This window comes from Aplidium turbinatum, chromosome 2, assembly GCF_918807975.1.
Source record: "Aplidium turbinatum chromosome 2, kaAplTurb1.1, whole genome shotgun sequence".
NCBI lineage: Eukaryota > Metazoa > Chordata > Ascidiacea > Aplousobranchia > Polyclinidae > Aplidium > Aplidium turbinatum.
The window spans coordinates 8940962-8955534 of record NC_137473.1 but is presented as its reverse complement, the minus strand read 5'-3'; the positions used below and the strand labels follow the sequence as shown (position 1 = coordinate 8955534).

The 14573-nt window shown below is 34.6% G+C and overlaps 1 protein-coding gene across 1 annotated transcript in view; it reads left to right on the top strand.

Annotated features, from left to right (window-relative positions):
* Positions 1 to 11782: 11782 nt before the first annotated feature.
* LOC145786550 (complement C3-like) overlaps positions 11783 to 14573 on the top strand; it is a 53966-nt gene continuing 51175 nt past the window's right edge. The window contains exons 1-3 of the mRNA XM_082598228.1: positions 11783 to 11889; positions 13197 to 13406; positions 14076 to 14184. Of these exons, the coding sequence (XP_082454354.1) occupies positions 11837 to 11889; positions 13197 to 13406; positions 14076 to 14184 (372 nt within the window). The 5' untranslated portion in view covers positions 11783 to 11836. The remainder of the gene's footprint in view (positions 11890 to 13196; positions 13407 to 14075; positions 14185 to 14573) is intronic.

Below are 14573 nucleotides of genomic sequence, written 5' to 3'. Positions count from 1 at the left end.
ATAATGCTGCATATTATTACTCCCAGGTGGTATTATAACTGCGTGTGTATTGTTGCCTTTTCTATTTGTGTGTACATCGCAACATTTTGTACTGCGCTATAGAGCAATTCAACAATATTGTAACGACCAAATCCGGCCCAAAAATGGAAAATTTTGCCTGTTGGCACGAAAGGCAATCATGAAAACGCAATGTGTAACTGTAAACGATTTCAAGTATTAGGAATGCAAGAATGTCATGGGGGGCTTGGGAAGCGAAGCCCCCCAGAAGTTGGATTGACTTTGACTGCTGCGCCTCTGGGCCCACCTACTTTTAAAATAGTTGCTCCATCCCTGCTCTAGCCTACAGTTTAATCTGAGAATATTGCAAGAAAGTTGCTTATGTCCGAGTTTCTTAAAACAGACGCAATATATTTTGCAACCTACGCATATTGACAAAGCAAAGTTGTAATAAGTTTTTTAATCCATAAATCACTCTGATGTAATACGAACCAGCTTCCTCATTGTCACAAGATCTGTACAACAACCCAACAGTATAACTTTCACATTCCAATACCATGTGCTGTTATGTGAGGTGCAATCAAGCAAAGGAAACAACCAAACAACATAACTTTTGGTCTTATGTTGTTCGTCAATCAAGTTTCTAGTACTTTTCATTTTATTGCACTGTGCAGTAAGCTACTTCTCAATATTTCAAATGCTTAATGAAGAATAGGTATATCAGGTGTATTGTTTTTAACTTGATAAAATTTGGAACAGTTATTATTAATAATAAATATTGTTCTTTCCCGACACAACATTGGACCGATAGTGATGCATCATGTGCTATGAACCACCAAGGACTTGAACCAGCAAGCGGCTCATGGCTTCCCTCTATTTGACATTTCTACGCAATTTCAAACTCAATTTTTGTCGTTTCCAGGCTTACTCGCAGTGGTTAAAGATTAAGATCAAACAGATGGGAAAGCAAAGGATCAAATCTTCTTGTTCATGCTGTTTCATATGAAAAGAAGGTTGAAAGGAAGTTCACCAGAACATATTTGGATGAAGTGACCATTTTTATTGCAATCAATAAGCTACCGACAAGAATTTCACCACCTCGTCTACTCTAGAAACAGAAACCCGATGTTTTAATTACATAAGGGAGTTTTATTTCTTTGCAAAGTAGAAAGAGGTTTTTTTAGGTATCTTCCCTTTTTTAAAAACGAAATTCCGTTTTTCAGAAATTTATAAATAACATTTTCGGTTTTGTTTATGTACTTTTGCTTTTCTGCGTTGTCCTTTTTTAAAAGTTTAAAGTTTTTAATTTTATTTTTGACTTATAACAATAAAATAGAACGTGAAAACAACATTGTGTTAAAACGACTTTTGCATTGCTTCTTCTTCAGTCAAATTCCTTAATAAATTCCTTAAAATTCCTGTATTTTGTTTTAAGTTACGATTCTTGATAAAGGACTTCATTTCACACAAAAAAAAACTTTATTCCAAAAAACTGTAGTGGGCAAAAAAAATTCTGAAAAAATTTAAATATTTCGACAAACAGTAAAATCTAGACAAATAAATTTGTGTCAAAACAAATTCATTATTTCGAAACGTTTTTATGCTAAGCAGAATTGGACCAATTACATAATTTTCCGTTCAATGACATTACAATTCACCATCGAAATTCTTAATTACATTACGATTATAATTGCATTGTTCTGAAATTTTTAAATAATAATTACAGTTACTTCCAAATGTAATTAAGTACACGTTTCAACCACAAAATTTAAATCTTTCAATAATTATGATCCATAATTTTATTAAAAACAATAGAATTACATTTGATAAAAATTAGGTGAAAATTATCTGAGGATTAACAAGCCTGAATAAATTAATTGACCAATCTTTAATTTTGTTGTGTTTTTACAGAAAATAAAACGTTTGTTTATCGAAAGCTAACAAAATAAAGGCTAAGATTTGAATAAAAACTAAACGCAAACAAAACTTCGATTTTTGAGCAACTCTTTCCCATTCAGCAAATCAGTTCTTTTAACATTGATCAAACGTCTGGAAACGTTTAAACGATGCACAAAAGAACTGATTTGCTGAATGGCACATGGCAATGATAATGATACAATTTTGAGCATGCCACAAAATTTCCTTAAATCAATAAAACGATTTTGTAAACACAATTTATAAAACGGTTAATTGCACTGCGTTTCACTGACGTCATTCAAAATATTGATTCCAATCTATAATGTGATGATATCATTTTTCTCACTGTCGTACTGTACATCATTTACCATTACGTAGAAACTATAAGTTTGGGAATCCCGGGGGAATAACTTAGATTAAATTAACTATCAAACAATTGATATGTCCATTTCTGTTGACGGCTTTGAAAGGTTTTCATTCATCAGAAAGGGTTTCCCCTAAAGGTAGTTACTCAAAAGAGATTGGTGGAGTTTCATTTCTACGACGCGTTCACCATTGTTACCTTTTAGAATTAGATCAACACAAAAAAGAATTGTTTGGTTTGGTGAAAATAAATGTTAAAGCAAACGTGAATGAGTGGAGCAAGAAAAGTCAGCATTTCACTTTTTCAAGTAGTGATCGCGATTCAAATGTCATTCTAAAGAGCACTGTTCTATTCTACTGTGTTTATTCAAATCACATTTTCTAATTTCTAAGTTTGAATTTAATTTTAATCAAATCCTAAATATTTTTTTATTAAACGTTGCAACTAAATTTTCAAATTTGGAATTTCATAGCACTATGTTGTAATGCGCAGTTTTTAATACGTAGATATGATGCAAAATAAATGTTAATTTTAAGAAACGTTACCAACGATCACACGGTAACACAATATGGCTTCTAGCCCGAATAAGATTTTTTATTTTTCGTTTTTAAACACTGTTTCAAATACATTAAATTTACAACTTATTATGTTAATCTGTTACTAATGTTTTACCATGATTCATTGTTTCTCTGTGATTCAACAAAGCAAAGTCTCTATCAAAGCTTTACTAATGTTTTGTTTATTATTACCGTGGCTATTATCAACATTGCAATTTTTATTATTATTTTGATCGTTGTTCTTTCACTTTTATTTAAGTCGGAAAATGACAATTTAAAACGTCAATTAAATTAAGGTTGCCAGATGTACAACAGAGATAACCTTTATTTATGTTTTACAATCCAAAACAGAACAAATTAGAATCGCTATCTTTTTAATTAGCTTGCTATTGTTTGTGAAAACTTGAATGACGTGTGTGATGTCATAATTTTTTTATAATACCATGCATGTACCATGATTACTATGATAATATGGATATATAATTATATATACCATGATAATAATATTTTATAATTACCATGCACACCGTGTAACCTACATGATTTGAGAATGTGCTGTCTTTTAAATTTATTTAAACTAAAATGTTTTTGTTTCAGATCATCAGTTTATAGTTTTTTATATTAAAATTTGGCAAAGACAACATTTCAGTTTATTAGTTAACAAGTTCCAACACTTTATAGTCTATACTTTATATAGTTAATTCTATTGATAAAAGTTGAATAAAAAGTTTTTTCAGTCACAAAACATACAAGTTTTGCAAAAATGTTTGCGCAATCGCTTGAACGTGTGCTGGCAACAGAAGAACATATAATTAGGTTTCTGACTTATTATTTTATTTATATTTTACATGTCAAAAACTGATATGAAGTGAGTACATTGCCTTTGACTAGGATTTCATGGAGTACTGTTTGGCTCTGACCGAAAATGATTTTAGAAACCCGGAAACTGGAAAAAACGCGTATTATTTAGAGCCTTATTGAGATACAATACATTTGCATCCAATCTTGATTCTTTCATTCTTTTTTAGAGACAACTTTTTTGGGGGAAAAACTATCTTTTTCTTTGATAAACTGACCAGACTAGTAATTTTCCTTTCATTGAGATATTTGCTTGGAGGATTATTGTTTGAAGGGCCCGGACCTCTCATTGGTATCGGACACATATTGTCCAGTCAATGGTCCTAGTTGTTTAATTGGGGAAAGGCAATGTGGTCTAAAATAGATTACAATCGTGTTTATTTTTAAGTAAAACTTTAACATTGTTAGGCTAAAAAGCAAAATTGGATGAAGTTAACCAGGGGGCTGTTTAGGGAACATTTTGCTACAAGGCACCGACAAGTAATTCAACGCAGGATCTATTGTGAGAACAGAAACCAAACGTTCTGTTTGCACAAGTGTAGTTTCGTTTCAATGAAAAGAAGTTTGCTGAGTTCAAGCTTTTCCTCAAAAAGAGGAATTGCGTGTTTTCAATCAATCTAAGCAGCATTGTCGTTTGTCTGTAGTCTATACTTTGTTAGTTTGCACCATTTGTAACAAAACAGAGTCGTATTGTCTTTCAGTTCTCCATTCACTTGCAACAGTATAACACAATTATTCCACTGTGAAACACTTGGCTATGGGATTTTTTTGTATGAATTATCACTGTCATTATACAGTATGTATTCTCTTACTTCTTCTTCTTTTATTGTCGCACTTGATTCCAAGCATTGACTGCCTCTTGTATGAAACGTTTCCAAGATTCTCTGTTGTTTGCTGTGTGTATTAGGTGTATGTTGGTGTTGGTCGGTTTGTTGGTTTAAGTAGGTTAATCTTTGTCTGCCTTGGGCACGCTTCCCTTCAATTTTGCCTGTGAGAGAGAGATGTTCTAACTTTCCTTTTCGCAGCACGTGTCCTAAAAATTGAAGTTGTTTTTCTTTGATATTTTTTAGTAGATTGTTTGTTTGTTTGACTTGATTTAAAACAGTTTGGTTGCTTTTTCTGTCAGTCCAGGAAATCCTCTGCATTTTTTGGAATGCCCACATTTCAAACCCATTTATTCTTTTATTAATTGATTTGGTAATTGTCAAGGTTTCTGAATTATATTTAAAAATTGGATAAATGTAACACTTCAATACTAAGTGACTCAAGCATTTTAAACATTAAATCAACTGCACACTGGCGACGTTAGCCACGTAATATCAGTTGCAAGGTCGACTAATGAACACACTTAAAAGTATGCATAGTAAATTTAATGTGATGATATTAATAATAACATGATAAATATTAATCTTCCAGTCAATGTCTTTTTCGTTTGATTGCTGGTGGAACGAACATCAGTTCGATATTTACCGGAGCGGGTAGTTGAGTAGTCTTTGTCCGCCCCACGAGCTGTACGCCCCATTAGCTGTCTTCCCGGTTAGCTCAGTGGTTAAGCGCCCGACTCAAGATCAAGCGCCGCTGGTTTGCACTTGAGTAACGCATTTCAGGAATGCTCTTTATACAATGGCATCTAATGGATGGATGAATTCCCAGACAACTCTTCATCAACAATCGGAAACTTCGCTCTGTCCATTTGGCAACCGGCCCTTCACCAATGGTTTAAAACCTCCTGAAATATGCGAAACTGCCAGGAATAACGTATCAGAGGCTTTGTCTGTTGGAGGATAAAGGTTAAAAACCAGCTTGAAAATTGAAGACGAAAATTGTCTTTTTCGTCTTTTCAATCACCTCATTAAGCTTTAAATCTTAGGCTACTCTCGAACTGGTGCAAGCCTGGACTCCACAGAAATAGCAAGATTTAGAGTTCAAGTAGGTAAAATATTCTTTATTGTAACTTCAGATTTTGTTTTTCGACGTCTAAAGACCATTTTGCACTACACAGCGCAATTCTCATAACGAGGCTTAGGTGCTCCTCAGCCGCCTTCACACAAGCGCCGACTGTTCGGCTCAAGCATGCACCAATAGGGAGGTGGCATCCCTTTCCTGTGTAAGTATTGTGGTGAATAGGTCATCAACAACTGTAACCACTTGCCATCATATAAGCCAGAAGGTCTACGTGTCTTAAAATGCCGATGCCATAACTTGGATGCTCTCAGTGCGTCATGAAAAACATTCCCAACATAAAGAGAATTAAAAAAATGAATATTGACCCAAAGGTTGGTGATACGACGATGACACAATTAGATCAACTAATATTGGGACAAATAAAAAGTGTTTTATAACTGAAGCTGCACTACAGCACGTAGCCTGCGCATAAACGTATTGCGCAATGTTTATGTTAATTTGCGCAACAAGAATTTGAGAAACGTTTTTCGATAAATCTTATTCAGCATGTGATGTAAGTTTGGTGTTTGAAAAGCTGATGTAATACAATCGTAACATTTCCTGAAAAAGCAATCAATAAAAACATGATTCATTGACATTTAGCAGAACTTTTTGCAACACCGCGTGATATCAATACGTAGGCGATTTGTAGCCTACTCAGTTACAAAACCACCGATTCAAATTTCTGTGCAAAAACAGCCAAACAAAAGACACAAGGGGATTTCACAAAAAAATCTTGAAGCACTCAGGCGCTCTTAAAGAAAGGTGTGATTGCGACTTAGCCTAACAATTTATTCAAGGACAACGCCCTAGCGATTCGAGCGATATACCTGATATTAATACGTAGTCTGTGAATTGCTTTACAACATATCATGGACGTTATGATTCAAATATATGCGCAAATAAAGTCATTCAAAAACTGTTAAGTATGAAATGAATAACTGCGGTGCCTTTGAAAAGTTACAAGGGCACATATCAGCGTTACTTGACCTTTGCCCTTGTTTGTTCGAAGCCACGGCGTTTCAGTTGGACAAAAAAAATCTCAGTAATTCTGGTGGCAGTGTGTATTCTATTTGACCTTGATTACAAATTCCTACTAACAAATTGTTTACTTTTAAACTCATTTGTTGACAGATAAACCCATCTCGCTAGTATTTCAGATATTTTTCCACGCTATTTCCACAACATCAAATGCAGTAATGATTTGTTGTGACAGCAAACAAACACCGCAAAGTGGTTTTGTCCAGACTAGTTCCAACATGGGTCAATTTGTTGTAATTTATCAAAAATAAACCTCTTGCCATATCGTTCAAAGGTTCACTTGTAAATCAAACATAGTTTGGATCTGCTTTTTTTATTACAATGCTATCAACTTGGTGGGTTGTTGGCTTGCTTATGAGTTTTATTTCTATCGTTATTATTACATTGTTTGATGTTTTATTTACATCTTCATTAATTGAGTGATTAAGGGAGTTGATTTATTCGGGCTGAAAAATTCTTTTGAAAAGTTTTGTCCTGTCAGGGGTAGTGAAAGGATAGACTCTCGGCTTTAGAGGTTCATACGAAGAATCGTGGTGTTTTGTCCAAATCCTTGGTGATCTGCCCCTGTTTCGGTTTCCATTAATTTGTCATTGTAGTAGTTGTCTTTAAATAGAATTATTGCAAATCATTTAGCCAAAATATTTCAATTCTCTGTCATAATTATTTGTAGAATTTTCGTGTTGGCTTGCATTTGTATATTACATCTTTGTTTGTGATTTCAGCCTTCCATGAAATTTTAAGCATTTTTCTATAAATCCACATTTCAAATGCCTCGTCGTTTTAAGGTTAATGCCCCCTAAGTCCCAAAATTAATGGAAGCGTTTTGATCAGACTACACTGTTATATATCTCTATTTTATTACTAAAATTGTAATAATAGGAATCGTAATGTCACCCCGATAGCTGTTGGATACGCCATAGACTGTGCAAAAATAAAAAAAAAGACAATCAGATGACAGTCAAATATTAATTTAGTTTTTCTGTTTTGATGTTTCGTTTCTTCTGAGCCTTTTTTTCCTGTCTTTTTTTCGTAAAGTTTCATGTCATCTTTAGTTCTCTTCCTCCTGATTGACCTGTTACTGGCAAGTTTTCCCACGATCCCAGATCTACTGTATATGTTAGCTTGGTTTAAAGAGAGAATCTTAGGTGATCTTTATATCATATTTTTGATCTTCCAGGGGGTCTTTTCCCTGTTTCCGTTGATCATCATTCGAGAAAGCCTTGTTAAGCCCATCCGCACGACTTTTCCTGTCCAGCGGAGACGTTGTTGCAGTCTTGTGGCTTCTAGGGTTGATAGCTCTTTATTGACACCCAGTGGATGACATAACGCACATACCAGAACCCTTTCAACAACAAACGGAAACTTTACTCTGTCATACGGTTATTCTCACTCAAAGCTTCGTGAAACACTAGAATTCCATACAAATTTTAAAGGCCTACAAGAAAATACTAGCAATGGTAGGCAACAATTTGTTCATTGTCGCCGAACGAGAAGTATCTTCTATTGACAGTAATTTTCTGTTTGTATCATCGTTAAGATGTGAATATGTTAATATTTGACTTACGTTTACTGCTTTTAACAAGAAAGAACACAATCGGTATCGCTTTTAACGTCTTTAGTATAACCCGACCTGGAATCGAACCCAGAATTACCAACACTAGAACCAAATGAGCAATAACTCGGCTACTGGGCTAGTTGACGTATTCTTGCATGTTGGTTTTTTGGAGAGAATATTTTAAAATTGTTGTTTGCGCCTTTGGCAAAATAATTTTTCTGCTTAACAGTAACGCAAATTTTTGAGGTTCATTTTGTCGTTTTCTCATTTTCTTCATAGTTGTGCATCAACTTTCCAACAAAACTAATTAAACTTTTTATAGAACGAACGTGATAACTTTCCTGTTTACCGTGGAATGTTGCTTTAAAGATGCTTTTTTAAAGAGAACGCCGGGTTTACGTTTTTAAAAATGAGTTTCTGCTAAACTACCGTTCTAAATCACAATCTAAATTTTACAACTTACACATTTCTCATACATCATAGTACTCTAAAATTATTACAACACACTAAAACAAGATTGAAATTAAAATCAAAATGTAAAATTGAACATAGATTATTACACAATCAATTGCCTGACTAAAATAGCTTTGAAATCGTGTAGAAAATTGCGCATTGACTTAATTTATTTTTCTTTAATGAGTCAACTAATCTAACTCGGAAAGAAAGCACGCTCTGCTAATTATTATGAGTTCGATATTTACGTTAGTTTAACCTTCAAAGATGGTAACTTTGCCAGCATAATAGCAAAAGCAATTTGAAGCAGTTTTACGTCTTTTTTACGTTGATAAAACATTTCATGTGCTTTGCAACAAATTAGATGCAATAAGTGGCTTTTTCGTGCAGTGGTATAACAAACTATTAAGAATCATGAAATAACTCTTTAAAACGACAAAACAAAAGCACACGTAGCAAAACTTTGTAAAGCGGATATCCTGATGTGACTCCACAATTAAAACTGTAGTTATATTGTGACCCCACAGTCGTGATATTAATCATTCACCCAGAATATCAACGTTGTGTGAGATACATAGAGTTTGATAAGATAAAATTTGCTGCACTAGCTCAGAAGGTACGTGCAATTATTTACCTAGATCTGTTTTTAAAAATGGTTAAGTCAAAACCAATGCTGCATCCTGCTTAGTGATTCAAATTCGAAAGGTGTTTATTACACAGATAGAGGCTTGGACAAAAAGAACAATAAATATTATTGTAAATTATTACTTACCGTACATCACATCGGATTTGCAAAAAAATTTTCATATGCACACGTATTTTGTGAACAATAAAGATTCATGTGGTTTATGACGTAAAGTTGACATTTGAATAATGGAAAGTTATAAAAAGTTTTCTTGTCAAAAGCCATCAACATTGTGCGTCACAGCATTACTCAATGAAATAGTGATGTAATATTACCATAATTTTACATTGCTGCACCTTTAACCACTTTTTAACAGCACGTAGTTTTTTGACCAAACAATATGAAAATTAATACCGATGTGTTATTACTGGCGCTTGAGATATTTGTCAGAAATTGTTCAAAAAGTTTGTGTCACAAACCTCTATTTTTTCGGGTTTTTCCACAAAAAATCCTGCGGTGCAAAAAAAACGTTTTAAATCAAAGAAATTCTTTTTCGTGACCTCAATCAAGCCTGCCTTGCAGCTATGCCAGCTGACTGATTACTGCCAGCTAATGATTGCGAAAAATGTCAACCACTTAATTCGGAAAGTAAAGTGATCAAGTTTTCGTTTTACAGCTGAAAATTTATGACAGCAGATACAAAAACTTATGCAACAGCTATGAAAGTTACGATTTGGACGATATTTTGTTTTTCATGATTAGGTTGAACAGATTAAACATACGTCACACGTCACATTGACAGGATATTCAGGTTTGACTAAAAAGTTGGTATACTGTAGTTCGTTAAAAAGCAGGTTTGTTGCAAAAAAGAGTCGATTGATTGAAAACATCTTTTTTCTCGGACTGAGATAATATTTTTGAAAGCTTAATCCTGGCAGTTTTGCATTCTAGCTAAGACTTTAAACCAGTTAAAATGATTACGTAGCTCCATTTCTCGGCTTAATATATTATTAGCGCCTAGAAATTGACTGCGAATAAAATAGTTTTTAATCAATCTGACGCAAAAACGACCAAGACTGAGGGCGTATTTGTAACCTGCAGGTCGCTGCAGCAGATGAGATTTATTAACCAATCAAAAGGCAAGATCTAGATTAGCTGATTGCAGTTACTCATGCACAATAGAAAGTAAATAAGTGAACGTTTCGCCATCGCCAGCGTGGCCTAGGAGGCTAGGGCCAGGGAATAGAAATTTCGATGATGTGGATTCGATTCTCACCCCTGTCATTAGAGCACACCTTTTGTTATATAAATACCAAACAAAGTTCAAAGCAAGAATCACTTTTCTGGTTGAGTGCTAGAAGGCTCACTATGCTACAGTCAGCTGGTTCAGAGAGAAAATTGTCATCGACTAACAAATTACAATACGCAGACCGGAGTTATTGCAAGAAATACATAAAGGCTGCTCTATTATAAAGAGAAAAAATGCTAAAAACCACTTGCCTTTGCAAAGCTGGCAGTAACTTATTTTCAGATTCGAATAAGAGTTTTGATGCAAATTTTACTCACATTTCTATAGCCTATGTATAATTCCCATTATACAGTAGATAGTCAGTGCATCAGAGCTTTATTACTAATTAAGAGTACTTCAAACATGCTAGATTTGGAACCCATTTTAATCTCATTTTATCAAGCACTCAAGCATACTATTAAAACACCAATGGCAAAACTGGCTCAATGGCTCTCGGTGTCGGGGAAAGCCCGATCCTCTTCAAGTTAAAACTAAATGCGTTTGCCTTACGAGGAAGACCATTTCAAACCTTCAAACCTTCTGCAGTTAATCGCTAGTCGTGAGAAAGAGCCCATATTGCTAACAATATGGTCGGCAGCAGTGGCAGCAGTGGCAGCAGTGGTCGGCAGCAGTGGCCGAGTGGTTAGCGCGTTGGGCTCGCAGTCGAAAGCCTGCATGTTCGACTCCAGCCACCCGCACTTGCTGTTGTTTCTCTGGCAAGAAACTTTACGATAATTGCCTCTACCCAGTGATCGATTTCGAGTAATGGGTAATACCAAATTTAAGTCATAAGTAGAGTAGACAACCGGAAACAGACATTGCCGTCGGCTGCAGCGTGGGTCAGGTGTATGTCAGAAGGCGTACACCGATGCATACCACTCAAGTCCGCTTTCCCGCAATGCAGGATAAAGATAAACAAACAAACAAACAAGACTTGTGACAAATTCAGGCCAAATCTCCGGTCAAAAAACTAGATCGAGCCTTAGTTTGTCTCGATTTTTTCGACTACTTAAACTATGATGAAATTAGGTCACTGAAAAGTTAAACTATCAAACACTCACCCCCATGAGAAGCATGGTCTAGTTGAGTTTTTAGCAAAATTACTGTTTGGAACTACACTCTTGTTATGCATCAAATAAATAAAACTTTCAAAATCAGGTCTTAAACGTTATATTTACTTTTAGGCTAGGATACTGTTAGCCGAAAGTAGGCTACTTGTTTAAGTCTTGCAAATAAAATGATTGCTAAAGAATGCGTTTTTCTTCTGGCTGCTATACCATATGTGTACGGGTAAGAATTTATGTTGTTGAAAAAAAAAATGTTTAGTTTGGGTTTGAGAAAGCAGTGTAGAGGTTTGACAGTGGCAATTTTGCATAGGGAAAGTGGAGCACAATTGGACAAAAATTAGATAAGAAACCCCGTCTTTGTTAAACAAAGTCCAACTTTTGCACAACCACAACGCATCACACTGTTAACAAAATGAGGCAGTTAAACAACACTGAGGTGACGCATACAAAATAACACAGTTAATCGAAAAAGTGTTGTTTGTGTCCAACTGTGCCTCAAAAATTTTGTCAATGCTTTCGAAACAACTATTTAAACCAACACGCAAGTCATCAAGGAAAAGAGAATGACTTTAATAAATACTATAAATCTTATGTTGTTTCTTCAAAAAACTCGTTTTTTGATGAATTACATTACAACATTTAAATGACATTGTATTACACGTTGAATGACATTTCATAAGACTACCATGCAATATTAAAAGAACCATTCATCATTACCAAGTGTGTTACTGTCCAACTGTAGCCAATTCAAAAGACTGTGTTCAATTGTGCCCAACACACCTACATCGACTCAAAGTTGGACACTGTCCAATGGACAGTGACAGCCTCCTCTAAAAGCCAGATCAAATTAAAGGTAATGAAGACGCTTCACTGCATATGGCTTGAACAGAAAGAAAAATAAACTAAAATTCTTAGTTCATAAAAAAAAACAAAAAAAAACAACAATTGAAACAAAAACCACAAAAAATACTTTATAGTTGCTAAATGACTTCCCACCGCCCACACAACTGACGCAAACACTTAGAACTTTTATATTACAAGGACTGATGTGTGACTATTTTTTGTCAAGACAAGGATTTCCAGAGTTTTTTTTTTTCTATAAAATGCGATGTCCAATTTACCCCGTGTACAATTGTGCCCCACTCTCTCTACATGTAATCGTGTAAAATCTTTACATCACGGACGCACACTCAGTCACAGAGGTAAATTAGTTTGTATAAATTCAGGCGACAGTATACCTATAGACCGATAAAACCAAGCAACCACACGGTATTTAACATCATACATTAGAGTGAACATAAACTATAATAGAAATAAAAACTACCAAAATTGTAATGTACTTATAGACAGCAAAAACCGAAAACAAGAACGTCTGCAGAGGTTGGATCAATGCAAAAATGGCGGATTTTGTTCTTCGCGTATTTTCTCATATCCAATCGACGTATGAAGTCAGAACCGCTAAACAAAACTCTTTGTTTGAAAAAAGTTAAATTGCTGAACTATTCCTTTTTAGCGTTTTTTCTTTTACAGATTGAGCATAGCTGCGCCACAGTTTTTTCGAGAGATTGATCCCGATATCCGTATTCCTTTTCCAACCTTTCGTCCACCTCCCCGATTTACTATTCATCCACCTCCTCGATTTACAATTCCACGACTACCACCACCGCGAAGAATCACATTGCCACGACGTCCAAGTCCAAGGCCTAGGCCTAGCCGAAGACCTACTTCCCCGCCGATCAGGTTACGTATATGTAGTGTTCACTTTGGAAAGACCTTGCATTTGTTTACCTTCTTTAATGGATAATATTTGCAAGAGGATAAATCGTTATCATTCATCCTTAATATTTATGCAGTAAATTATCTCTTTCCAATTGTCTCGTTATGTTACCATAGTCAATATTATCTATATATTATTATCTATATTATCTGTATAATAATTATCTATAATATTATATTATATATAATATTCTATACTATCTATATAATATAATATTAATAATAATATATATTGTTATCATAGTCAAGTTATAATTTATACACTATACTTTTATTCAACTATTATACTACGTAACAATTCTATTTCTATTTTTTTTTTGCAATTTTGAGACAGAAAACTTCTCCAAAACTTTCACCAAGTGCATTTGTTCTTCAGAGTTGGAGTATTTTTGTATGTCACATCAAAGTGCTGATAGGAGATCTAGCTACTTTTGGACTTAGGCTCGGAACCTTTCAAAGGCCTGAAATTTTTTAAGGGGCCCAAGATCTACTGAAACGTTGCTTTCTTGCTTTTTTTTTGACATTCTAACGTAAAGATCTTTAACCCTCATAGTTATCTCACCCCAAGCAGCCAGCTACACTCTAACTACAATACAGTAGCATTTGTCAACATTTTGAGTCATGTTTTTGAAGGTACGAACACAACGTCATTGTACCTAAGTCTTTCCGTGTCGGTGCGGTTGAAACTGTGATTCTGAACTTGTATTTGTATCCTACTGCAAGAGTAACAGCATATTTAAGAGTAAGTTGGTACATTGTTACTGATTTCTTACAAGAGACCTTTTCTTTAAATAGATTTTAACTATTGCATAGCACAACAGATTTCGTAAGTGTTGCATCTTTATGGTGATAAATCAATTGTTTATAAAGCAATCTAAAAACTTTAAAAATTAGTCTAAACTTTTTCATCCGTTAGTGTGGAGAAATGCAGCAGCCACGACGCTGCCCTTAGCCTATTATACTGAAAAAGGGAGCCAGAGTTTTTGTGGAAAATAATATACTCTATGGAGATTGGAGACACATATATGCCAATGCATAAATTTCAAATTTGACTGGAGGCCGATCTGCTGCGCTTCATAACAACTAGAATCGTCGCTACCACTATAAGTTAATGGTCTGAATAGCAGTTAA